The sequence below is a fragment of the Protopterus annectens genome, chromosome 14.part0 (genome assembly GCF_019279795.1).
Source record: "Protopterus annectens isolate FY-2018-M chromosome 14.part0, PAN1.0, whole genome shotgun sequence".
Taxonomy (NCBI): Eukaryota; Metazoa; Chordata; order Ceratodontiformes; family Protopteridae; genus Protopterus; species Protopterus annectens.
In genome coordinates this window covers 140,485,558-140,512,764 of record NC_056748.1, presented here as the reverse complement: position 1 = coordinate 140,512,764, position 27,207 = coordinate 140,485,558, and the positions used below count along the sequence as shown (strand labels likewise).

Genomic DNA, 27,207 nt, shown 5'->3' with positions numbered 1-27,207 from the left:
CAATTCAGTATGTACATCTGCAGACACCTGGAGTAACAACAATGCTTTCTCACTAAATAAAATCAAGGACCTAAGTCATAAAACTGTTCAGACTGTCTTAAAGCCTTGTTCTTTTATGGTCTGTCTTACAGGCTAGTAAGAGGCAACCTGTGCCTCACATATAGATCCTCAACATACCCATTCCTGTAAGACATATTATGCATTCCCAAGACCGGGTTTATGGGTGTGCAGCACAGAAACGTCTTCCGCTCCACATAAAGCAAAGTACTTTTCTTACTTTAGTCAAATATAATTTGGATGAATGCATGGGAGACTGCACATTTACCCCTGGTTTAGCACACGTCTATCATGAATAGGGGCAACAAGTAAGTGTCACAATATGTCTTTGTTCTGCCCACCTCTGAGTTACTTGCACGCAGATCATAAGGCTAAAAACTACAATGGGAATTTAAGGCTGGGCTTAAGACCTTCGCAGATCAACAGTTTTTGGCAAACTACTTCAAAAACACCATTAGCAAGATATCTGTATTTTAACAAATTGTTGTATTTTTCCTCTCTGGCATGCCATACTGCTCTTAAAAGAACTAGAAAACTAATATATATATATATATATATATATATATATATATATATATAAAAATCTAGTGAAATGTCAAGTAAGGATTGCCAAATAAAATGTGGCCATTGGTCGATAACCTTCCAAACCCTGGCAAAACAACCCAAATTGTCCTTCCACCCTCTCCAGAATGAAAGCATAGCCTCCAAATTTAACTCTCATTTTATTCAAACCATATTCTCTATTCCCACAGATATTTTTACCACCAATCTGCCAACACCAGCACAAACTTAGAGCCGAAATAATTTATTTTTGTTTAGGTCAATTCCTGCCTCCTTTATCAAAAAACTTCTTCAAACACTAAAACCTGCCACTTTATCCCTCGATAAGCCTTGCCCTCCAGGATACATTAGGATTGCTGCAGATATTGTACAGTATTGTACCCTGTATCCACTCTACTCAACCACTCAGTAAATGACAGTTATGCTTCTCAACTCAGAAAAATGTTTTGCCATACCTGTACATACAGGCATCCCTTCCACTGATCTCTCCAACTGTAGGCCCATTGCATATACTTACTGAAGAAACACACCAGAAGAATTCCTGATGAGTTCATTAGATTGTCTTTTGGCTTCAAGGTCTTTAATGACCCTATTTAAGGATGTTTCAGGGACTGCAGTTATATGGTTATAAAGGAATACTTAGGAATAACAAATGCACTTTCCATCTTCCTGTTTCTAAGACCAGTAGCAGAAAGCTTCTCCCTTTTTTTGTAACAAGCGTCTCCTACTGTTTTCAGTTTCACATTCCTTGTATTTGTTTGAAAAGCAGTTGGATGTCTAGCTTGGCCTTGAGGTGTATTAGAGTCTGTGTTCCAGTATGGGCATTTATCTTGAAAAGAATAGATTAAAATATGTTACGAAGAACTCTGCAAATCATCTGTAAATTTACAGCTATATAACTTTAAAGCTCCAATCTGATAGTCTGTTTTGCATGTGGGCTTCTGCCCTTTTTTAAGAAAATTAATTTGAGCTGTAAATTTGATGCCATTCTGAATTGCCTGTCCTAAAAATCATGTAAAGTAAACTTGCAGGTTAAAAACACTTATGCACAGTCTGACACAAGGATTATCACCTAAAGATATTTCAATTTTAATAAGGTTTTAGGTACTGTCTTACTAAGTACTTTCATATTATGTTTAGAAAAAAGTATACCTTTTTCCTTTGCAGCTTATTACTCATATTATTCTTAAAATTAACCATTAATCAGTAGCTTTTTTAAAATGTTAGAGCAGAGCATTTGTATCACCCCCCCCCACACACACACACACACACACTCACTCACATTCACATATGATTAGATAGAGATTCATCAGAACTGCTTTCTGTCAACAGGTACGTTTTAGATCACAGTGCAACAAAAATGCACTTTATGCACTGGTGGACAAAAAGTCAATCAACCTGCACCCATCAGCACAAGCGCTAACAGTGCTCCCTGGATTGTATCCCATCCAAAAGACAAATACAAACACTGCAAAAGCAGCAGTGTGTGTGTGAAGAAAATAAACACTGTGCTGCAGCAATGCAAACGAAAGGTGTCACACCCCTCAAATCTGGGGTTTTGCCTCCACTCCTACTTGTTTTTGCATGCTGACGCTGTGGTCACACATTAATGAATGAAGGGAATTCTCCGGTACTGTACTGTAGTTAACAAAGTGTGTGTCGACTATAGCACTCATAGACTGACTGTAATTCTGATAGATTGCAAAGGTGCACCTCAAAAGAAAGTAGCCAGGAATACTAACTGCTGTTGTAGACACACACACACACACACACACACACACACACACACACACAGCCTTCCATTGAAATAAGTCGATCCAACATTGATCAACTACTTTCCATAGAAAGCAACAAGAAAAAACTCTGAGACAGCACTTTAGTAGGGAGAGGGCATTAACTTGACTAAAAGTGTGAGGTGGTGGTGGAGGTATGGACATTTTAGGGCCTGGGATAAGTATATGGCCACAGATGTGCCACCTAGTCAAACAAGCCGAAAGCAGAGTAACGTCCTCACCCTGGCTGAGTAGGACAAACCATGGAGCACCTTTCAGAACATGTATGCCACCTGCTAGCTCTCTCATAACTCACTCCTTCATAAAACACCATTGACAACTTCCACTGGAAGAGATGATACTAAGTGGTACTGAGGATTTCTCACTCCCTTTCTCTCATGGCAGGTGGTACCGTGAAAAGGTTACAGCAAGGTGCACGGGAGCTAAGCAGCGGTCAAGCTGAAAGGTTGTGTATGTAGAGGGGAATATAATTAAGCACAGTTAGGACTATGAATACCTATGCAAAATAACAAATATGATGTTATAACTTTCCAACAGCAAAATAATAGAAACGCTCCACAAACCACTAGGTGCTCCTTAAGACAATAAAGACCCATTCAAAAATCCTTAGATACACCAGAAAAACAGTATTTTATTCAATTGCTTGAGCGCTTTCGCCCACTTGATCATGAACTTCATCAGAATCAAAAAAGAATTTTATGAGAGGTTGCACTAGATTTATGAAATGGAAAAGATTTTATTGGATGACACAGTATATTTAAATGTGCTTGTGTTAATTGGTTTTCATGAGTTTTCACGATGGGTAAAGATGAAGACTAAATAAGTAGCTATAAGAGGAAGTTATTTTACTTACGGTGATAATTTCAAAGCCCTTCAATGACCTGTTAGTGGGAATGTTTTTCACACCATGAGTGCTAGTTTTGCCACACAGTTATTCAGCCACTATGATGCTGACAAACTTCTGGCCCAGTCAAAGAATATACCTAATGCCACCCAAGTGGAAGAGGATCTTCGAGACAAGGGCTCTGAATGGACATATCACTCTTACCAAAAATGTGAAATTATTGACCAGACAAATATAAAACAATGAGAAATATTAATCTGAATTCTCATTATAAAGAAAGTCTGCAATACATGTAGAGTGTGAATCCTGTCTGTAGCAGACAGATGAAATTTCATCAAAGTTATATAATTTCATTCTCATTCTAGATTCGTTGTACTAAACCAAAGTCCTGTTTACAGAAGAGGAAAAAGAAAAAGCTCCATAATCTGAGTATTCAAAACAGTACAGGCATCACAGTATAAAACCAATTAAAACATTAACATGCATGACGTCTTTAACAGTAAATGAATAAACTGATTTTTGGCAGAAGGAAAATAAATATTGCAGGCTACCACTACAACAAGACGTAAAAAAACGAAACTGCAGACGTAAAAAATATTGGACAATTAAAATAGCCATTAACTGGTCATGTGTAATGAGTGTCTTAGGTCATCCCAAAACAACAATGCAGACAATGTTATAATTGATGACTTTCATTATAGCTTTAATTACAGGAACTGTACTTATTTTATTCCATTTGGGACAAGTGTGTCTCTTGATATATAGTCTGATACACAATGCAAAAAGACTCAGTTAATGAGCAATATCGTGCCCAAGCTCAGCGTCCTGCGATTAAAACAATCTCATAATGTGATGATAGGTGGCACAGTTCTCATTAAGAAATGGCACACACACCATTACGTGTCTCTGTGAGTAATGTGTCAGCCTCCTGTTCCAATCACACCGTGCAGCTGTGAGTTACCTCCCATTACATTACATAGATTTCCTCTCAAATAACAGTTAGTGATTCAATGAATACTCAATATCCAGAGTCAGTTTTAAAATTAGACGCCCCAGCTTTGACTTGCTTTTCAGTAAGAAACTAGATTGGTTACAATTTCTCACATGATCAAATATTAACTTTACCTCTTAAATATAATGTACACAAACTGTATATAATAAGGAGCAATGAACACAACACAACAAAAAGTAAGAACTTGTTATAAAAGCAATATAGAACAGAAGTGAAAACCATGCAAGTAATTACTAAATGACAGCAGGCGTATTAAAGCAATGCACATGGGTGCAAAAACAAGTATCTACGATGTATAGCTGGCCATTTTTCATGAAACTAGATATTAAAAAAAATCACTGGGAAATGTTAATTAGTGGTTCATATAACTACCACTCATTTCTGAGTACTCCATAATATTTATTTGTTTTGCTGTGTTAATTTCACGTTTTGTATTTGCTTTAAGTTCACTTTCAGGATTTTGAGATCTTCAGTCACTTACATTTTGGTCTAATGCTGTTTAAGATTTAGGTCCTCAAAGAGTACACACACAAGACTTGGTAATATTCAGGTCTCTCACTTTTTACTGTGTAAATTACTGAAAACCAAATTCCGTCCTGAAAATAACAAACTTGATACATCTTACCTAAAGACAGACTCACAATCATTGATTATTCTTTACTGTCATCAAAATAAACAAAAATATGTTGCAGAATAAGTTTTTATGCCAAACTAGTATCTAACACGGTGCACTGAGTAATTCAATACTTGCACGTCTTGAATGAGAGCGGTTTGCTATTTATTATAAAACCCCCACAAACTCTATCCTTAGTGTGCAAAACAAAAACTAGATGTCGCTTGTTCTTCATGCTAACAGTACAGCATGACTAATCAGAATCAACGTTCAAACAATCAGTTTTAGTGTGAAGGCCTCATGAATTGCAAACTTATCTTTGACTGTCGGTGCTAAACCTATATCTGCTGCTTGAGATTACAACATGGTAAATGAGGCACAAAAACAAATGTGTAAATGCAAAAAGTTTGCGGTTGCTTGTTTTTCCTAGATTTGGTGTTCGTAGATATTACAAGCCCACTGGTGTTATGACCACTGATTCGTTATAACTACCCTTCCTCATATGTTGCAACTTCTTTGTGCAGAAAGGCCATACCAGTCAACCCAGGAGTAAATTTGTGGATACCCATTTGGGCATCTATGTTATAGACATTTGATGAGAATGAACTATGTCTCACTTACCAAACCATTAGAAATGTTTTTGTCATGTATAGTTTGTATTTTTGCAACTCCAGTATCTTTACTAGTACTAAAACTAGGTATCTAAATCTTCACCAACAGGTAAATCAAACACCATTGAAGGGTTGATTATAATCCAGTGTCTCCCAAATATCTATAGTAAAACTCTCCTGCATTTTAAGCAGTTTTACTCACTGTCTTCCTTTAAGCATAATATAGATGACTGTTAGTATGAAGAACACGCAACTGCCACCTGGTTTTTGTTTTGCACAGTATGGATAGAGTTTGTGAAGGGGGGGGGGTCTTCAAAACATGACTAACTGATGAGCATTAATAGCACCCTGGTTTTAAAGCAGGTGAAAAATGCCCATTCAAATATACACTTAGGAGCTGGAGCGTCAGAATCTCCATTTTCTGTTTTCCTCAAGCAAAACTCAATTGCTATTAGTCAAAACAGATGACCTAAAGAAGTAAGCTTTAATAAGCACGTGGTTGAAACCTCCTTTTCTTATTTTTGTTTAGAAGCCTTTACTGTTTTCAAGCTGCTTAAATTAAACCTGCTTGGTTATAGAAAGTCCATTGAGTCAAATAATCCATTATGTTAGACACAAGAGAAAGGCGCAGATCGTACGTAGTCCAGTTTTAATGTCAGCAGCAAGTCACTAATTCTTCAAATAGCTTAACCCTGTATCCTGACTGTAGTTTAAACAGCTATATGACATGGAACAATATTTAATAATAAAGCCTGATACAGAAAATTAAAATCTGTTAGTTAATGTTACCACACCCAGCGATGCAGGCGCGAAGTGTCTTAACCAGCAGTGCTTCGTTTTTTCAGAGCTGTATATATGAATTCCTTGGCAGTGTCGAAGAATAAACACCAGTTACAATCCAGGCATCTTTTGGAGCTGCTGGGGGGGGGGGGTATATGATGAGACTTGCACCTGTTCATCTCTTTTTAGTGGGGAGGGGCACATGCTTATGAGCACATTTTTTTCTGGCTAAATTCCCTTGTGTAGACTTAGGGTCCTGTGGAAGTGGTTATCTACAAGGGGGGCAAGACCAACCGATCATGTCACATGGAGATGTGTCATCCTTTGCAAAGGTCCAGGCATGCCAACCCTAAGACATGCATAAGTGTTAAGGATAAGCAGAATGCTTGAACCACTTTTGATGGCTACCTCAGAGATGGCCTTTCACCATCAGCTCTCACCCTGGTGATGGGGAACAAATGGACCGGCTGACTGAGTGACTCTGATCGTTAACGGTCAGCAGGGGCAAATATGGCCCATGTTTGCTTATTTTGTTCACTTTGCTGCTATTGGTTCTTTATATCCTACAAATTCTGAAGCATAGTGATGGCATTTCCAACTGATTATTCTGAGATTCTTTTATGCATTAATGAGGTTGTACTGCTGTAAGTGGTCACAGAAAGCAGTTTACTGTATTCCAGCACCACAGCATTCGCTGTCTCAGGTGGATTTACATTGCTAGTCAAATTTCTGCAAGTCACAGTAGTACAAATCATTTACACTGAAAATCACTCCTATTGAAAGAGAAACAAAGATTTATATTTATTTATTTATTTTTGCATAGGGCAAAGTATGCAAAAGCACCTAAATTAAACATTTCTCCCAGCAAACCCTTCACTAGTTTGTCCGTGTATTCACTGACTGAAAAATTAAACATTTCATCTAATGACGCCTTCAGTAGTATGTTCATGTATGCAGAAGCACTGAAATGCAATAAAGATGTACATTTTTGAGTAATATGAGTCAATAACTGCTCCTCCTTTTAAAATGTGTCAATAAGTATTCTTTTTTCCCCCACCCCCTCACAACTCCCTATTCTCATGGTAAATTCCTGCTTAATGGAATCAGGGCAATTTAGACATTTAGTCTTCAAATGAGGTAATATAGGTTCATAGGTTGGTACTAGGAATATCGGCCCTAGGGGCTATACAAGCCTAGCCATAACAATTCCCTGGATATTTCTTCCAACAATATTTACTTCCCTGGACCCCTGTCTAACAGGGTGACTGACATGATCCCCAGGATGAATTTTCTATCTCCCATCCAATCATCAAGTCAATATTATTTTCATCTCTGTGACTCTTACTGATATGGAAACATGTAACGCCCCTTATCTGTGCATTAGTTGCCTCCCTGTTGCTTATGCTTTAAGCATGTTAGGCTTTTGATAAGGAGGTGTGTTTAACAAAATGCCTCCACATTTATGTAATCATCCTGAAAAGATGTGATTCGCATAACCATGTATCATTGCTCTTTGTGGATTATCCCTACAAAAATACCCAGACTATGAATTCCGGCCAGTGGTTCTCCACAACTCCTTTAACTGTATGGTCTGCATATTCCTCTGTTTGCTTAAAAAGTATCTACTTTTTCCAGATTTATTTATTTATTGTCCATATTAATGAATATTTTAATGGCAAGGGCCTTGCAAAACTGCAGTGGGATGTGTTAAGCTGTAGAACTGTATATGACCCCATGTTAAACATTTGGTACCATTAATCTGATATCTGTGGTAATATTTCATTCAGTATTTCCTCTTAATCAGATCACTATGTTTGTGTTTTATAACACCTGATGATTATATACTATTATGAGAGGTTTATTTCCACCCTCCTCTACGTATCCCAAATATTTGCCAATGTACGCAAATCAGACCTAAGTAAACTAGAGTCGTGCTACAACAAAGTAGCCAAATTCGCAACAGGCCACCCTTACAGAACACACCACTGCTCAGTACTCTTCCCAACTCAACTGGCTAGAACTACCAAACCTCCTAAACTTAATTCAACTGTCCACTGTACAGAAAATAATTCACCAAGCTGATAACTGCCCTGCACTAAGCAACCTAATCCAACCCAATACAAATCCTAGATCACTTAGGTCCTCTAATAAACTTATGCTAAAGATTAACCATGCCCACAATGCACAAGGCCCAATACAAATCCTAGATCACTTAGGTCCTCTAATAAACTTATGCTAAAGATTAACCATGCCCACAATGCACAAGGCCCAATACAAATCCTAGATCACTTAGGTCCTCTAATAAACTTATGCTAAAGATTAACCATGCCCACAATGCACAAGGCCCAATACAAATCCTAGATCACTTAGGTCCTCTAATAAACTTATGCTAAAGATTAACCATGCCCACAATGCACAAGGCCCAATACATATCCTAGATCACTTAGGTCCTCTAATAAACTTATGCTAAAGATTAACCATGCCCACAATGCACAAGGCCCAATACAAATCCTAGATCACTTAGGTCCTCTAATAAACTTATGCTAAAGATTAACCATGCCCACAATGCACAAGGCCCAATACAAATCCTAGATCACTTAGGTCCTCTAATAAACTTATGCTAAAGATTACACATGCCCACAATGCACAAGGCCCAATACAAATCCTAGATCACTTAGGTCCTCTAATAAACTTATGCTAAAGATTAACCATGCCCACAATGCACAAGGCCCAATACAAATCCTAGATCACTTAGGTCCTCTAATAAACTTATGCTAAAGATTAACCATGCCCACAATGCACAAGGCCCAATACAAATCCTAGATCACTTAGGTCCTCTAATAAACTTATGCTAAAGATTAACCATGCCCACAATGCACAAGGCCCAATACAAATCCTAGATCACTTAGGTCCTCTAATAAACTTATGCTAAAGATTATACATGCCCACAATGCACAAGGCCCAATACAAATCCTAGATCACTTAGGTCCTCTAATAAACTTATGCTAAAGATTAACCATGCCCACAATGCACAAGGCCCAATACAAATCCTAGATCACTTAGGTCCTCTAATAAACTTATGCTAAAGATTAACCATGCCCACAATGCACAAGGCCCAATACAAATCCTAGATCACTTAGGTCCTCTAATAAACTTATGCTAAAGATTAACCATGCCCACAATGCACAAGGCCCAATACAAATCCTAGATCACTTAGGTCCTCTAATAAACTTATGCTAAAGATTACACATGCCCACAATGCACAAGGCCCAATACAAATCCTAGATCACTTAGGTCCTCTAATAAACTTATGCTAAAGATTAACCATGCCCACAATGCACAAGGCCCAATACAAATCCTAGATCACTTAGGTCCTCTAATAAACTTATGCTAAAGATTAACCATGCCCACAATGCACAAGGCCCAATACATATCCTAGATCACTTAGGTCCTCTAATAAACTTATGCTAAAGATTACACATGCCCACAATGTACAAGGCCCAATACAAATCCTAGATCACTTAGGTCCTCTAATAAACTTATGCTAAAGATTACACATGCCCACAATGTACAAGGCCCAATACAAATCCTAGATCACTTAGGTCCTCTAATAAACTTATGCTAAAGATTACACATGCCCACAATGCACAAGGCCCAATACAAATCCTAGATCACTTAGGTCCTCTAATAAACTTATGCTAAAGATTACACATGCCCACAATGCACAAGGCCCAATACAAATCCTAGATCACTTAGGTCCTCTAATAAACTTATGCTAAAGATTACACATGCCCACAATGCACAAGGCCCAATACAAATCCTAGATCACTTAGGTCCTCTAATAAACTTATGCTAAAGATTAACCATGCCCACAATGCACAAGGCCCAATACATATCCTAGATCACTTAGGTCCTCTAATAAACTTATGCTAAAGATTACACATGCCCACAATGTACAGGGCTCCTCAATCTACTCTCACAATATTGCCAAACTATGGAGTACTCTTCCTCAACATATAGCTAAAAACCCTAACTATCACAAGTTCAAAAATCTTCTCAAGGAACATGTAGCTAAACACTGGCAATGTTCCTGCCATACTCCAGGCTAGGCTACTAAATCTTCACAAGGAACATCTGGCTGAACAGTGGCACTGCTCCTGCCATACTCCAGGCTAGGCTACAGCTGTTATCAGCAGAGAGCTTAGTTGCATAATCAACTAGCTTGCTAACAACATCTAAACTGCTTATATCCAAACTGCTTAAATAAACCCTAGGCTCAAGAAATAATCAGAACCTGAACCATCTCTTTAAGCCTAAAATTTGTCTCCATGCTAATTCTGTTTGGGTTATACAACTGTTTTCTGAAAACGTATGTCCTTGTCTTGATTACTGTACTCAAAGAATACTTACTATTCTGTTAATCTACTGTGTCAATCTGTAGAACATCTCAAGCCAGACTAACACTTTGTAAATATTGTTACTAGATTTAGTTTGTTATATGATGTTTTCTTCTTCTTGTAATTATCGTTAACTCATTCTCCTTAATGTTTTGGGAGCTTTTCTCCCCGGGTCTCCACTGAAAACAGGCCCCGTGCCCAGCTGGACATTACCCGGTTAACAAAAATAAATAAATAAAATAAATAAATACATTATTTGCACTGTACTTGTACTTGCAAATCGCAAGCTACCTAGTAATGTAACTCACATCTGTTTCTGTACATGTATTAGGACGTATTTATAATGACAAAGTAAATGAGTGTTGATGATACAGGGTGTTGCAGTCTGTAGTTAGCAAGAGGGAGTGTTTCACAATATGAAACTGCAGAAATTCTGGTACCGAAACAGTAAATGTCAGAATCAATATCAAAATCAATTAATTTTTCTTCTCTTTAGACATTATATACCAGGCTTATAATAGTAATCTTTGTCACTTCATCTGTATTTATGCCAACAGTTCAGGATGATGGCATTGTTTATGGTTGTCACCATTTACTCAATACATCATACATTCAGTAAGTGTAGTATGCTGCAGAAAGGCGTCTGACCTTATTGGTAAGTCAGGTTTTACTCTGGACACTGTGTAGATCTTGAGATACCATGTCCGTGGTAGTGATGTTGAGAGGTCTTGGAGCTTGGTGAAATGTGTTCTGCTTGATAAACAATGCCCGTTTTAAATGTATCAGCTAACATTCAAATGTTATCAGTTTAAGGAAAAAAATGTAGATCTGTTTATGCGAAGAGATCATTGAATTGTATATACACATTCTAAACATGAGCACTTTGTTACTAAGTGGATTTGCTTGGTAGAAACCCTACATCATTGCCTGTCTCTTAATATTTATATATGTAGACGGACAGACAGAGACAGATATGGGTTCCATGCAGAATGTCAAGAGTATGAGTGGTTTGATTGATGGCTTTTGGTCAGCTAAGCAGCTGGTTAACAGGTGTACAAGATCACACAGTTCCTGAGCTTGGGGAATATGCCCTTACCCCATGTTTGTGCAGTCTCAGAATTAGTATATATAACTAGTGGGGGGGGGTATACCACTCTGAAACCCAGTGAAGAGCTAATCACAGTGATAATTATAAAGACAACATCAGGTGAATGCAGCTTCTACCAGATTATCACAGGTAGTGTGCTGCTATTTTTTTTTTACTTCTTTTACATTTTGATATAAGTGAGCATCTCTGTCTTACATACGATAGTTCATCACACTGAAAGGTACTTTACACTGAAGGTTACTTTACATAGAACTCGTTAAATAAAAATGATTATGTCCTTGGTTTGTATAAGGTGTAACACTGTCATATCGGGCCTTTATTTTTTCCTTTTTCAGTGGTAACTACATTGACTGCCATTCCTATTTGTCTTACATACTGTTCTGGACATTTGCTATTATATCCATACATCATGTTACTATTCATTATATCCCAGTCCACCTTCATAGTTAACTGGATTAATACATAAATAAGTTTCTTACTAAGAAGGTGGATAACATTTAACATGAACATGCTGAAAAACTCTAGAGAATGTAGCAAAACCCAGAAAAAGGATTACATTGAAAATAAATTTAGCCCATAATCAAGTACAGTACTCCATTCTGCATGTACTTAACCAGGTACTTACACCAACTGGAGCAGCCCCAGAGGATTCTCACTAAAAAATACAAAGCGTAAGACACATGTCTTATGCAGACCAACTAAAGCCCCGATCTTTTTTGTCATATCTTTTATTGAGAAGGGTTTATGCCTGACCTACAATGCATTCTCTCATCCATCCTCAATGAATATGCTACATATTCACAAGAAAAATTATACAAGGGTCGCACATGGACCTGAACCTTACTTTTGACCGTAACAGAATTTGCTGGAGAGACAGATTCGTATTATGGACAGAGGCAGTCTGTAAAATGACTCAGGGCTGCAACACCAAAAGACCTACTACCCTGACACTACCCCATCACATATCTGGGAATTAAGATGTAATACTGTTGTATCCTAGATATTACTGGCTAGGCTGTAAAGGTTCTTGGGACATTAGCCTAGTAATTACCTACAAACCTATGAACTTGCTACTTGTGACTGTATTTTGCTTGACCAATTAGGGTTAGATGCACTCTTTTAGCTTGAAGTAAAAAAAATGGATCATAGAATACCAGAATTCATTTGTAAAATAAACATAAAGAATGACTTCATGTGGCATTTGTAGGAAAATACACTTTTTTTGTGTATTTCTGTTGCATTTCTTGAAGCATTAAACAAACAGTCTCTTCATTCAGCAAGAAAGCATCCAAAACCAGCTTTACAGCTCACAGTATATGGTAATAGCCTGCTGCCAGACTCTCTTCAATCTTAACAAGAACTTAAACGGATCCTGTACAAGTTTTATTTTAAGCTGTGGTCCAGCGACACTGAGCCAAAACCAGAGGAAAGTCTCAAGAGATAGCACAACTTCAAGCTTACTACTGTTGAAAATGGACAAAGGTATTCATGACTTTATGCACATACAGACCTTTGCAAATATAACTAAATCATTTCATGCCGGTTTACACTGATTCAGATGTACTAAATTGTCCTGGGAATTTGCTCACAAGGCTGAGAAATTCTAAAACTAGTGCAGCTTGTTTGCACATTGCGGATTTAAATATAGGTGTAGTGTTGCAATTTGCAGATTTTCATGTATCTGAATTGTGACACTATGAATAGCACCCAAAACATTCACCTGTGTCTTCAGAACTGCAGTCACCTGACAGTACAACAGCAGAGATAAATTCCCACTTTATTACAAGTTCAGGAAATGCTGGTAGCTTCCACAATGGCTTCACAAAATTGCCGCCAACTTTTACAGTTTTAATTTTTACAGAACAAAGCACCAGAATAGCAGTGACCACTTCCATAGAAGTGTCAACAATTTTTGTTTTCATAAAAACAGAAATTCTGCTTTGTAGGAGGCAGTGCATACACACACACACACACACACACACACACACACACACACACACATATATCATTTAGTAACCAACAAATTATGCATGAAATGGAGTCCAAAGGATATGGAGATAGTACACAGTAGTACCACTAAAAATACTTTATTAACTAAAATTACACATGTAATTTTGGTTATTAAACTATTCTTTAGTGGTACTGTTGTTCACTATCACCATGCCTTTTAGACTCCATTGCACACATATTTAGGTTCATAGGTTGGTACTAGGCTATCGGCCCTAGGGCCTATACAAGCCTAGCCATAACAATTTCCTGGCTATTTCTTCCCACAATACTTACTTCCCCAGATCCCTGTCTAGCAGGGCAACTGACGTAATTTTGCTGGTTACTGGTTGTCAAATGTGTTTTTTCAACTTTTGCATAGATGTTATGTTATATTATGTTGTATATTATTTGTTTATTTATTTATCTTTGTTGACCAAGAAAGTCTTATTCAGATAAAACTCTTTTTTAGCAGTGACCAGGGAGAAAAGCCTCACAGGATTACAAAAAATGTCATAGAAAATAAATAGTCTTTCAGAGGTTACAAAAAAAAAAAAGAAAAATATACAGAATGAACACAACTTACAGTTTTTTCTTTTTTTTTTAAAAATGACTCTAAGATATACCAGATACAATTCAAAAAATATTTTTATACATTCCTTTTTTTAACCATACAGTTATAGTGGTTAAATATAGCAGAGTATGAAATAAGGTGATGCAGATGATCTTAGTGAAATAAAAGTAATCATGCAGGTCCACCTTGTAGTAGGATGATTAAAGCATGTTGGTTAATGTTTGAAGAGGTAAAGGGAGACAGGAAATGAGAGGATGTAGCACAGAGAATGAATAGCAGCGCAAATATGAGGTGAGGTAGCAGAAAAGAGGTAAGAATTTAGGGATGGTCACAGGTGGAGAGGTATGAGAGAGAGAGGAGGGCGTTTGAGTAAAGAGAAGAGGAAGAAAATTAGAGTGCCAGGGGGAGGGGGGTAAGAGAGAGAAGATGATAGTTCATCTGTATTATAGAAAAAGGTATGCCACAGTTTATGGCTGTGGGTTGGATAGATTAGTTTATTCCGGAGTGGATATAGGTAAAGTAAGAGACCAAGCTGCACAGTTCTCTTTCTGTGCTTGGATTGCTCATTTTCTTCACTAAATTTAATTTGACCAAAAAAGGTAAGGTGAAACACAATCTTCCCAAACCAAAATTGTATTCCAGTTAAGTGCTTTTGTCTCCCTCTCAGTAACAAGACTTCTTCAAAAGTTACGGCATAAAGAGCTCCAGCTTAAATAACAAGAAAATCATGATGGCAGTTATTCTGATGAAGGCTTAGTACTGAGAGAGATGATAGCCTCTCTCTTGTCTTTCAGCTTATCTCAATTAGGGGTCACCACAGCAGATCACTGGTCCATAGATTGAATGGCTGTGATTTTTACAGTGTTGAGTTGCCTGCCGGTTGCCCAACCTTCAAAGAAGGCACATGTGCATACGCACACGCATCTACCTCCATGTCTTTAAAACTCACTCCACCGATGGGAGGGCATACAGACTCTGACCAGAAGGCACACCAGCCGAGAATCGAACCGGAGAACCTCTTACTGTCAGGCGACAACGCTAACTGCTGCACCACGATAGCTACTGAGAGAGGTGAGAGCACTTAAATGTATGTAGGAAGACTGTATTTTGCTTTCCATTTTTTATTATTGGTTTATATTGGAAGGTGATTCACTTAGTCTGTGTAGGTTTGTTCTTTTGGTTTTAACTTCTTTTTGAAGTGTGAAGGCAAACTGTTCCTCTTCCGAAGTCAAATGTGTGCATTTTTTCATTGTATCTTTTTATTATTTATCTTTGTATTATCTATTTTTCTATTGTATCTTTTTATTATGCCTGTTTTAGTGCTTCAAAAATACTCTTAATTGCTTTCTATATTTGGCTGTCATGGGGTTTCCAAATTAATGTGAGCCTGTTTTACTACTTTGGCTTCTGGTTTCCAGAATCAGTTTAAAGCCCCTTTCATATGAATCATAACAGACACAAGGAAATTAGTCTTTCTTTTTTACTTTCGTGTAAATAGAACCTGGAACCTGATCTGACTCTCTCACTTTTTGCCTGAATTACAGTGATTTGAATTTGTCTCAGAACTCCTCCAACCTATTCGTAATAGTAGTAAGTCCTCAGTAAGTAAAGTAGTTGAACGACAGTTTTTTTCCAAAGGCTGTCGATGCTTCTTTTTTCAAGTATTGACAAACCCGCATCCCTGCACAATTTTCCAGAGGTGTTAGCGCTGTCACTGTAAACTAGGATTTGTAACTGACAGAAGAACTTGTAACAGACTTAGTGACTACTGCTTATGGGTATTCATCAATGTGTGCAGTGAGCAGTTGTGTTTTTTTATCTTAAGTCTTGAAGAATTGTTCTGTATTTTTCAAAAGTATTTTACTTGTTGTAAAACTCCTGTTATTTATGTTCATACAGTCCAGCTAAACTCCTGCTGTTGTAAAACTCCTGTTATTTATGTTCATACAGTCCAGCTAAACTCCTGCTGTTGTAAAACTCCTGTTATTTATGTTCATACAGTCCAGCTAAACTCCTGCTGTTGAATTTGTCTTTTTTAACTGAGGCACAAATGTCTTAATTCATTACATTTTTAAGTAAGTCACAAATGTCTTTGTGCATTGCATTTCCCACTCATGCAGTATTGCTACGTATTGATTTGTTACATTTCAGCAAGATAACACTTCATCAAAACCATAATCCATGAGGATAAGCAGTTAGTAACTAATTCTCTTCACTGTCCATAGCATTAACACATTACCGTCTGTAAAAATGTTGCAGTTACAGGAAAGAAGTACCCGAGCATTTTATTTGCATTTGTAGTTAAAAGACTTTTCCATAGTGTAATTCATTATTTTTCATGTTTAGTGCTGGCTTATCCTTATATTGCTTTGTATGTTTTCTGCCCATGATATTCTTTTTTTTTTTGTTACTGAGATTGTACACAAGGAGCTATATGTGTGTGAGTTGTTGAAGAAAACGTAACAACAAAAAATTTCTTATTAGGGTAAATTGTATTGTCTAGTGCCAGAGGCCAGTATGTGGTGATTTTTGTACGCTCACCAGTATGTATTTGTTGTACACTGATTAAGCTCATTATTTACAACATGTATGTTGCATTTTGCCTTTAAACTGATGGAAAACTTCCATGAGCAGTTGTACAAGGACAGATTTCAACAAGCAGTTTGTCTTTGATAAATGTATTTGAACTGGTTTACTGATGTGTTTTTATGTAAACAAAATGTGCTGCAGCTGCATATATTAATCTTTAAGAAACCACTAAAATACTCTGTCTGCATGCTTCATGACTTTTCAGAATACTAGTTTTGAAATAAGTGAAAGAGAAAATATTTTGGTTGGAGTTCATGATTTTAACAAACTTAGTAATAAATGTGCACGTTTTACATCCATAAGCACTAGTTCATATTACATTCCCAATTTTTTTCATTTCTCTTCAGCAACTCATGCGGGAACGACAGCAGATGGCAAGTCGCCCTTTTGCTTCAGTTGATGTGGCACTTGAAGTTGGAGCTGAGCAAACAGACATTCTACGAATGTCGTTAGAGGTAGGCACAGTGGTATTAAAAGGTACCACTGCTATTTGAATGTTTATACAGCCATACTTAACTGCATCTGCTTGTGAAACCATGCAGTACCTTCACAGCCTGACGCTGACAGGCCCCAGGTACACATGCTGCGACATTTTCTGGTCAATGTTATGTTAATACTATGACAGCTGCTATAGTACAAATCATCAAAATATTGATGCATCGAGTCATAACCTGTTTATCTTGTGTTTAGGATAGACAACCAAAAATTTGAAACAGGATGCTAGCAGCTTTAATATGCATTTGGCTGTGCCCTAAGTATGCCTGCATTTTGCCTTCATTTAGTTGTCATAGTTAAAATGTATAATGCACACATCTGTAAAGCTGATTCCAATTTATGTACTTGCATGTGTGCACATATTTGTGTTCCGTTTATGTCTTGTTTATATTTCTACTTACTTGGATTAATAATTATTATCTCTACCATTGTCACTTCTTAGCAATATTTTCATTTAAGGTTAGATTTTAGTCATTCTTACTGTATTATTTTTTAGAAAACACAATGTACTTTAATGTTTGAAGATTTCAAACATTATTTTTAGGTCAAAACACAAACTGTTGTCCTTTTTCCTGAGATTTATGTGGTTGGATGTTTTGCAAGACAGTTACAGGTATAACCAACTCCCATGTATGACTTCTGGAACATGTAGTCTGAGAAGTTCCATCTCATCACGTTCTTTGGAACACCATCTTAGGTGATTTTATAAAGTAATACACTGATTCCTAAACCCCTGTTAAAAGGGGAGGTGCTTCTCATGTTTTTGAACTTGATGAGGCACCATTTATCTCAGAAGAACCAGTAAGTCCTAGAGGGAGGTGGGGGGTTGGGAACACTGCATGCAGAGGAGCATTTTAGAGGAGGAGTGAGGTTTAACAGAAGGTGGAATTGAATAATTTATGCAGAGTGTTGCTTAGATTATAGGCTGTCCTTCTGTTCAGTATTCTTTACATATGGGTTGTCCTCCACCCTACGACCTGATGTCCGGCCAGTATACAACAGCTTTTTGCCACTGCAAGTTCATGGGATGTTGCACATGTACTTTGACAATGTCAGCCATAAAAGGATGTCTGCACGTACCATCTTCAGAACTTTTCTGCCACCATTCAGAAAGCTGACGGCTACGAACAGTCTGCACTCAGATCCATGTGTTGCTGCCAGGGGCAAATAAGTGTCCCATTTTGGGGATTTATTTTCTGTCTTTTCTTTTTGCTCATGCCATCCAGAAAGGGCAAGTGTAGGTGTGGAAGGCAGGTAATACATAAAGATACCCATGACCTCTGCCTTTTCTGTTTAGGGCCTAATATTAATCCAGTTCCATTTGTCAGGCTTTTGTGCCTAAGACTTTGCATAGCCAACTTTCAGCTTTAAATCTCTCCCTGGGGAATCAGTGGCTTAAATTTCTGGCTAAAGACATTATGGAGAGTACTGGGGGTCCTTCGGCTGAACTGAATTTAAAGAGGAAGATGAGCAAACAAAGACGTAAACCCTCTTCGGCTGTGCCTCTTACCTCCGATGTATCCCTTGAGGTCAGTGAAGACCTGGTGGTATAGGTGGAGTTCGGGTCCGGTTCTTCAGTGGGTACCTCTTTGGAAGAAGCCAAGAAATCAGATCCCGGATGTCTGAGGCAATGCAGATGTCCATTTTGGGCAGAATGGGAGAACCACGGCTTGCTGTGCTCAAAGATCCTGAGGACATTCCTGCCATTTTGACTAGGGATCCTTCTCCGACTACTCTGGATTTTAGGCCTAGGTCAGTTTCTTCTTTGTCTCCTCATGCAGAAGGACATGTCAAGAAAAAAGCAAAAAAAAACATTGCAAGAGTTGTTTGGCTCCACAGTCTGGCTGGGATGCTTTTTCACTGAGTCTTATTAAGGCCTTGATGACCTGGAAGCCTTCCTCTACTCTCCCTCTTCATCCCCTATGCAGGCTGTTGGCACTCAGGTTATTTCTTTTGATTCTGAAGACTCTTCCTCTGATGCAGACTCTCTTGCATATTCTTCCCAGATTGCCTCTCCTCTAGAATATGCATCATCACTGGGGGAATCTAATTGGGGGGGGGGGGGGGTTCTCCAGTTGAAGAAATTTATTTTGGAGAGGCCATTAATAAAAAGAGGGAGTTTTTCAAATGGGATTGTTCCCAGATTTCTGATGAACAAAAAAAGTATTATTACCTTCTGCAAATGGACCCTCTGCAGTGCCTCCTGTCCTTCTAGCTTTCCTGGATGCCTTTGCCTCCCCCTCTAAGACTCCAGATTCCAAGGCTCCTGCCCCTAAGAGGCCAGATAGATTTATAAAGTGCTGGATGATTGCAAATTTCTGTGTAAGTGTCCTTCTGCTGATCTGGCTGTTCTCTATAGCCTCTGATAAGTCTTCACGTTTGTCTCCTTCAACCAAACTTTAAACACCTGATAAGGAAAGTAAATTTCTACAGAGACTGGGTAATACGGTTTACACCTCCTCTTCTTTAGCTATCAGCACTATTAATTACCAGACTCACATGTCTAGTTATTCCATGGCTTTGCTTTCCCAGGCTTCACAAGCTCTTGCTCATTTACCAGACTCTGAGATTAGAACACAGGTTCTCCCCCTTTTGGCTGCCTCTTCATTCTGTTAAGTGCATCGATGATGCTGTTTGAGGCATCATCTAGTGCTGCTGCATCTGCTTGTGTGCTCAGGAGACATTCATGGCTGAGACGTCAACCATCAGCTGGTGATGTAAAGGCAACATTAGTTGATGCTCCTTTGGACAAGTCTGCTGTTGTTGGATCTGCAGCTGCAGACTTATTTAAAACTCTACAAGACAAAGGAAAGGAGCTCCAAGATTTGAAGCACCTGTTTGTTTCTTCTGTCCCTATATTTCATAGAAACTTCCCTGTCAAAACATCTTTTGTTAGGAGACCAGGTCATTCTTCTTCTGTATCTGCATCTGCTCCTAGGTTTAAGAAGTCTACTAAGAGACCTCCTCAGTCCAAAACTTCTACTTTAGCTCCTCTAACACAGCACCATTTTCAGGCCAGGCCCAGTTCTCTGTGACTATCAGGAGCCTCTTCCAGGTAATACTCCTCTATGTCTTTGTCTCTCTCTTTCTTTCCCAGCCTAGGCGAGGATCACTCAGGATTCCGTGATTTTATCTATCATCCAAAAAAAGATACTTTATGACTTGGAAGAATCTACCTCCTTTCATGGGAATTCTACAGCCCCCTTCCAATCAACTGGAGTTTTCCTAGAGCTTCTAGCTCAGCTTCTTTCTCAAGGCACTATTCAAAGTCTTCCACTGGATCAGAGAGGCAGAGGTATTTACTCAAGAATGTTTCTGACTCTAAGAAAGGACGGCCCTTGCAGACCAATTCTAGACCTGTCCCACTTGAACACTTTCCTGGAAGTGCCATCTTTCTAGATGCTGTCCTCTGGTTTCTCCTCAGTCTTTCATGGCTTCCTTGGACCTTACAGATGCTTATCTACATATTCCCATTTATCTTAAATACAGGAAATGTTGTGTTTCTCAGTGGGTTCTTTGCACTTTCAGTTCTCTGCCTTGCTCTTTTTTCTTTCCACTGCCCCAAGGGTATTCACAAAGTGCTTATCCCCTGTCATTGCCTTTCTGAGGGTCCAGGGGCTTCTGGTGTATCCATATCTGGACAATCTTCTTCTAGCTCCCCACTCAGAACAGTTGTCACAAAACCTTCTGGTGGCCATTCATCTCCTTCAAAGCCTGGGGTTCACAATAAATTTCAAGAAATCCTCTTTGACTCCTTCACAGAATCACATATTCCTAGGGTGCAGGTTCAGGACAGACCTGATGATGGTATTCCTACCAACAGACAAGGTTCAGACTCTTACTACCTTCATGAAAAGCCTTCTGCCTCTTCCTTCCATCTCAGCCAGGGAGTTCCTAAGACGTCTTGGGTTCACGGCTTCCACAATTCCGATGTTGCCCTTTGCAAAGTTTCACATGAGCAAATTTCAGTGATTTTAAAGGCAACCTGGTCTCTGCATATCCACCCTGTAGAGGTTCTGATTCTTCCACTCTCCTGCCTGAAAACAGAGCTCATCTGGTGGATACAGCAGCTTTCTCTGAATCCAAGCCTTCCTCTTCATTTGCCCCAGCCTTCTCAACAACTTTTCATAGAAGCCTCAGACTCAGACTGGGGGTTAACCTTTGCTTCCAGGAAACTACAGGGTCTTTGGTCTTCATCTCAAAGGAGGGAGCACATTAACGTCAGAGAAATGAGGGGTGTGATTCTGGGTTTGCATAGTTTTCATCCTGTCTTTGAACCAGGTCTTCTAAAAATGTTTACAGACAACTTTAGTGTTCTCTGCTACATAAACAGACACGGGGAACCAAGTCTTAACCTTCTTTGCAGGTTAGCTCTCAGGGCATGGAAATTGGCATTTCAGTACAAGGTAAGGTAACCCTTAATGATGTCTACATACCCTCTGCTCAGAACTCTTTGGTGAGCACTATAAACAGGACCATGACACACACCCACAAATGGATGCTTCACAAGGATGTGTTCCTGGATCTGGTTCACCGGTGGGGTACTTCTCATCTGGACCTCCTTGTCTTCCCTCTAAACAAACAGCTTCCTCTATTTTGTGCAAGACTCCCACATCTTCTAGCTTGGAAGGTGGACACCCTTTCCTTTTCATGGAAGGGGTTGTTTCTTTATGCATTCCTTCCTTCCCTCTCATTCAGAAAGTCTTGCTGAAAATTCAGTAGGACAAGCCAAAACTCTTGTTGGTGACTCCCTTTTGGCTGGGACACATTGGTTCCCTCTTTTTCTGCAATAAGCCAAGGGTCATCACCACAAGCTGCCTCACCAGTTGGACCTACTTACACAGGACATGGGATCCTTGCTTCATCCACATCTGTCAACGTTACAACTAATCCTGTGGGTTATCAACTTCTGATTGCTTTCAGGTGCCATTTTTCCTCAGGACGTGTTTTGGTTTTGCAGAAGGCCGAGATGCCCAATACTAGAAAATCTTACATTTCCAAATGGAGGCGATTTTCTATATGGTGCCTTTATAGAAGTCTAGATCCACTTACCGTGGACATTCCGGTAGTACTTTCTTACTTGTGTGAATTACTTAACAGTGGCTTCTCATATTCCTAAGTGGACGTCCACTCTTCTGCTTATCTGCCATTATCATTTCTTTATCTTCCAGATTGGAGGCAAAATCTTTTCATAAAGGCGTCCTACATATCAAGCCTCTCAGGAAACCAGTTCCACCTCCTTGGGATCTTAATTATGTACTAGAGAAGATAAGTGTGGCCTGTTTGAGCTTGCAGCTTCTGCTTCTGTCAAGTTTTGTACTTGGAAAATTGTGCTTGTTGTAGCCTTGACTTCTTTTAGGAGGGTTTCTGAGATTCAAGCTTTGATGGCATCCCTGCCTTTCTTGGTTTTCCACAAGGACAGAGTTCCTTTGCATACCAAGCCTTCCTTTATGGCTAAGGTGATAAATGAACTGTCTCTTAATCAATGTATCCAATTGCCCACATTTTCCCTTGTCATCAATCCACTAGTGAGAGGATCTTGCATATATTGGTTGTACATAGGCAACTTAGATTTTACTTAGATAAGACTAATGCTATCAGGAAAACAGATTAACTTTTTGTGTCTTTTCATCCCAGGGCTCTGGAGTTACCTGCTTCTAAATAAATAATTTCCTCTTGGATTTCTAAGACTATTGTGTTTTGTTATGATTTTCATGGGAAGTCTCTGGCTGTTTCTGTTAGAGTCCATTCCACTAGATCAGTTGCTTCTTCAGTGGCTTTCTTTAAAGGCCTGGGTATTAATGCTATTCTGGAGGCTGCTGCATGGTCTTTTGTTCACACTTTCACCAAAAATTACAAGTTGGACACTGTTTCTAGTGTCTAGAGCAAGATTTGCTAGAGCCATTCCCCATGACTTTGTTGAAAATTCTTCACTGCATACTTTCTCTGCTCCTCCCACCTCCCAAGGTTCCTACTGAGCTACAACAATGCAGTCTCTCATAAGTAAAGAATACGGCACCATCGACTAGAAAGACATAGAATAGTTGTGTAAAATCTTACCATGACCATAGATGTCCTCCTTTTCTATGTTGCAGTATTCTATCCCTCCCGCATCTTGTCCCTTCCTTGGATGCCTTCTTTATCTCCGTAGGACTCCTTTACCTCGTGGGGCATTCTTGATGTGAGGGTGGTACGTGCAGACATTCTTTTGTGGCTGATGCTGTCAGAGGATAGGTGCGACATCCTGCTAAAAGCTGTTGTACACTGGCCGGACAGCAGGTCATAGGGCAGAAGACAACCCATATATAAAGAATACTGCAACACAGAAGAGAATGACATCTATGGCTGTGGCACAATTTTATACAACTATTCTATATGTAACAATATGTGTGACGCATAGTGTTTATAGATGTGAACTTGCTAATATGATTTGATTACTTTTACATAAATATAAGTTTGCTTGTGTCACAAGTGATAATTGAAAACAAGTTGTTAAAAGTGAACCAGTAACTTCTTTGCAATGTAACGCATGTCATAGGCAAGATGCTTTTACAGTCAGACTTTGATATCTGCATCATTAATGTTTGTTGTGCACTAAATGTTGCAGTTTGTAACAATTTTCCTGTAGTACTGTAATCCTGGTGGTTAAACATATTTATTGATGATTGCAACATTATAACATATTTACTGATGCTTGCAACATTATAACATATTTATTGATGATTGCAGCATTGTTGTACTTGTATAACCGTGTCCTGTTGGTATTAGTTATTATAAAGCTTAGTAACATTTTTTGCCAGATTTCAACTTTTATTTTTCCTCTTTTGATATATTAAGATAAGGTTTATTTTAATCTTTTATGAGACTAGCTAAAGTATCATTGCATTTAATAAGGCAGAAATAAGTATGTGAGACATAGGTAAATAAAAATTCCCTTGTGTGGCTTTAGAATAAACTGTAGATACAAACAAAGCAATGCAATGCTTGTGAAGTAAAAAAAAAAAAACAGAAATGTGAATTACATTTGAAGTGGACAGTTCTCACTAAGACAATACCATAAATATAATTCTTACAGATCAACAAAGTTAAGCAAGAAGGTGATGTAACAAGTAATACAGCAGTTCTTAACTTTGTTGCAGGATAGAAATTACAGTGTAACAGACAGTATCTAGATGAAGTCTAGTAGCTGTTTCATACCATACTATAACAGTAATGCCAGTATAACATAACCACCTCACACAGAACCAACCAAGACCAGGAAATAGGCAGCTGCTTCTAGCAATAATATTGGACCTTTGTAGAAGTAAAGTAGAACAGATGCACACAGTTAAGTTATTCTCTGATACAGATAATAGGAAAATTATATACAAAAGTGCATTGAACAAGACCTTAAAATAAAATCATCTGCCCCCATGGGAAGACTTCTTGTTGCAGAATTTCAGGCTAAACCATCACAGAGTGATATAGCAAAACCATATCATCAGGTAGTAAAGCTGGATCACAAACTCCTAAAATGTCATTTTTCTTTCTTTCTTTCTTTCTTTTTTGTTTGCAATGAAGATTTTATTGGTAATCGGACATATAAATCCATTAGATATCCAAACAGTCAAGAAAAGTAAGTTAAAACTACATTATGTACCAAAGCAGCAAGAAAGAAAATGAAAACCCCTTTCCCAGAATGTCAAAAGGAAGGGTGATGTCCTCCTCCTACATCATCTTGGCCAGAATTTGTGTTGCTGGCACAGGCCAAAAGGTAAAGCATCCTCCTTATTCTTTTTAAAATTCCTTTAACATTAGCATCACAAAGTGTACACCAGGCTCTCAGCCACTCGATGCAACAACTACTACTCTGGGAGAAAAGTCCAGATAAATATACGGCAAGAATACAGAAGTGTAGCCGTCTCTTTGGTTTGGAAATTCCATGCCACCACTATGATAGCCTTAATATGTAAACTGATCAGCATTGATTCCAGAAGCCAAGAAATAATTTTCCACTCAAACGACGTTAGTTTGGGCCCAATTTTGAGTAATAATTCCAATTCAGTAGGCTGCATAATGCAAGGAATATTAAACTGCTGGACAGAGTCTGTTGGCTACCGTCAGAAGGGTCTGTAACAGTAGATGCCATTTGAAGGACTTATGACACTGAGTGCCATCAGAAGGGTCAGTGAGATACTGGAGATGAGTATGTCTGCAAATGAAAGGAACTCTGGGATTTCATACTAGAGATCAGAAAGGTTGTGTGAGATATTATTTGGTTCAACCAAATAATTTCATAGAAGAGTATGAAGAGGTCAATGTGAACAGAAAAGAAGGAGAAAACGCTGCCATGTGATAACTGAGACCACCTACTTTGTGAATGTATTCTCTACTAAGATGCCATTGCCTCACTGAATTGATTAATAGAAAGGATGGGGGAGACATAATCCATAAAAACACTTGAGGTCGTGTGACAGGAAGGGAAATGGTAAGAGGAAGGAAATGATAGAGAGACAGAATGTGGAATGAAGTCGCTGTTGTGATCGACTCCTCCTGCCATTTTCACATATAATATGGTTTAGGAAATAACGGTGTATTATCACATGGCCAGATATTAGAATGGTTCTGTGTGCCATCTCCATGACATGTTTCTGGGTACTGCTTTCATTATTAGTTCACTGAAACAGAGGGCTGTCTTCACAACCGCAACAGCTCAGTTTGTGAACACACTCATTTATTCTGCACAAAGGTCATGGCTAGAGAGAGGATATGGCCACAAAAGTAGATGATATGATACAAAAATGGCAGGAAAACGTTTCCAGACTAGTGTTCTGTAAAATGTCAATTCCAGTGTCAATGTCAGACCCAGAAAAAGCTCCCAGGATAACGTATACATTTACTTTTAGCCCAGTTAGTAAAATGTTTATTGGCATTACTTGATGAGTGATCCATGTTTGCCATTTTTTTGTGTCATTCCAACTTCACTTAAGCTTGGTAGTGGTCTCCTTCTCAGTGGTCTTCAGTTTCGACAGTGTCCTGGGTAGAAATTCTGACCGCATTATGGCTTCAGGTTAGAAGTACAAAATAAGTGCTTGTGAATATTATAAAAAAAAACAAGTAATCTCCATGGTATCCTCGAAGTCTCAAAACAACCCACTAAACAAGTATAGTGGGTCCAAAAACAAAACAGTGTAAGAAACTTCTCTGTGTGGAAGATTTTCAGACCATATATTTCTAGTTAATCACTGTATATTAATCAGATCAGACAATAGTAGTAGAAGTAGTGAACGTAAACTCGTCTTAAGTCAAAAAAAAAAAAAAATATATATATATCTATATATATATATATATATATATAATTGTACAGAATTAAAAGTATTCGAAAGTAATCCAAGCAAGGCAGGCAGTCTGTTTCCAGTCAAAAATCCTTTATTAAGTACACAGGCAAACGATCCAAGTAAAACAAAAATAGAGTAATAATTTCCTCACAAGCTTTCTAAATATATATATACTTTTTATCAGGCACGGGAGTGGTTTATTATGCTGTAAAACAAAGTGTTATTGGTACACGTGTTAAATTCACATCCCTTCCCCCATCAGTGTTTTACGTTCCAGATCCCGGATCGCATAGAAACACCTTTCTCTTCATAAAAGACACACGTTTCATGTTGCAGATCCTAGATCGCATAGAAACACCTTTCTCTTCATAAGACACACATGTTTCATGTTCCAGATCCTAGATCTCATAGAAACACCTTTCTCTTCATAAAAGACACACAGGTTTTAAGTTCCAGATCCTAGATCGCAA

General features: G+C 38.4%; 1 protein-coding gene across 1 annotated transcript in view; it reads left to right on the top strand.

Annotated features, from left to right (window-relative positions):
* Nucleotides 1–27,207, top strand: part of ATRNL1 (attractin like 1) — a gene marked incomplete in the record, with an annotated part of 6,064,901 nt that overhangs the window by 5,388,357 nt on the left and 649,337 nt on the right. The window contains 1 exon segment of the mRNA XM_044055896.1: nt 17,273–17,380. Within this exon segment, the coding sequence (XP_043911831.1) occupies nt 17,273–17,380 (108 nt within the window).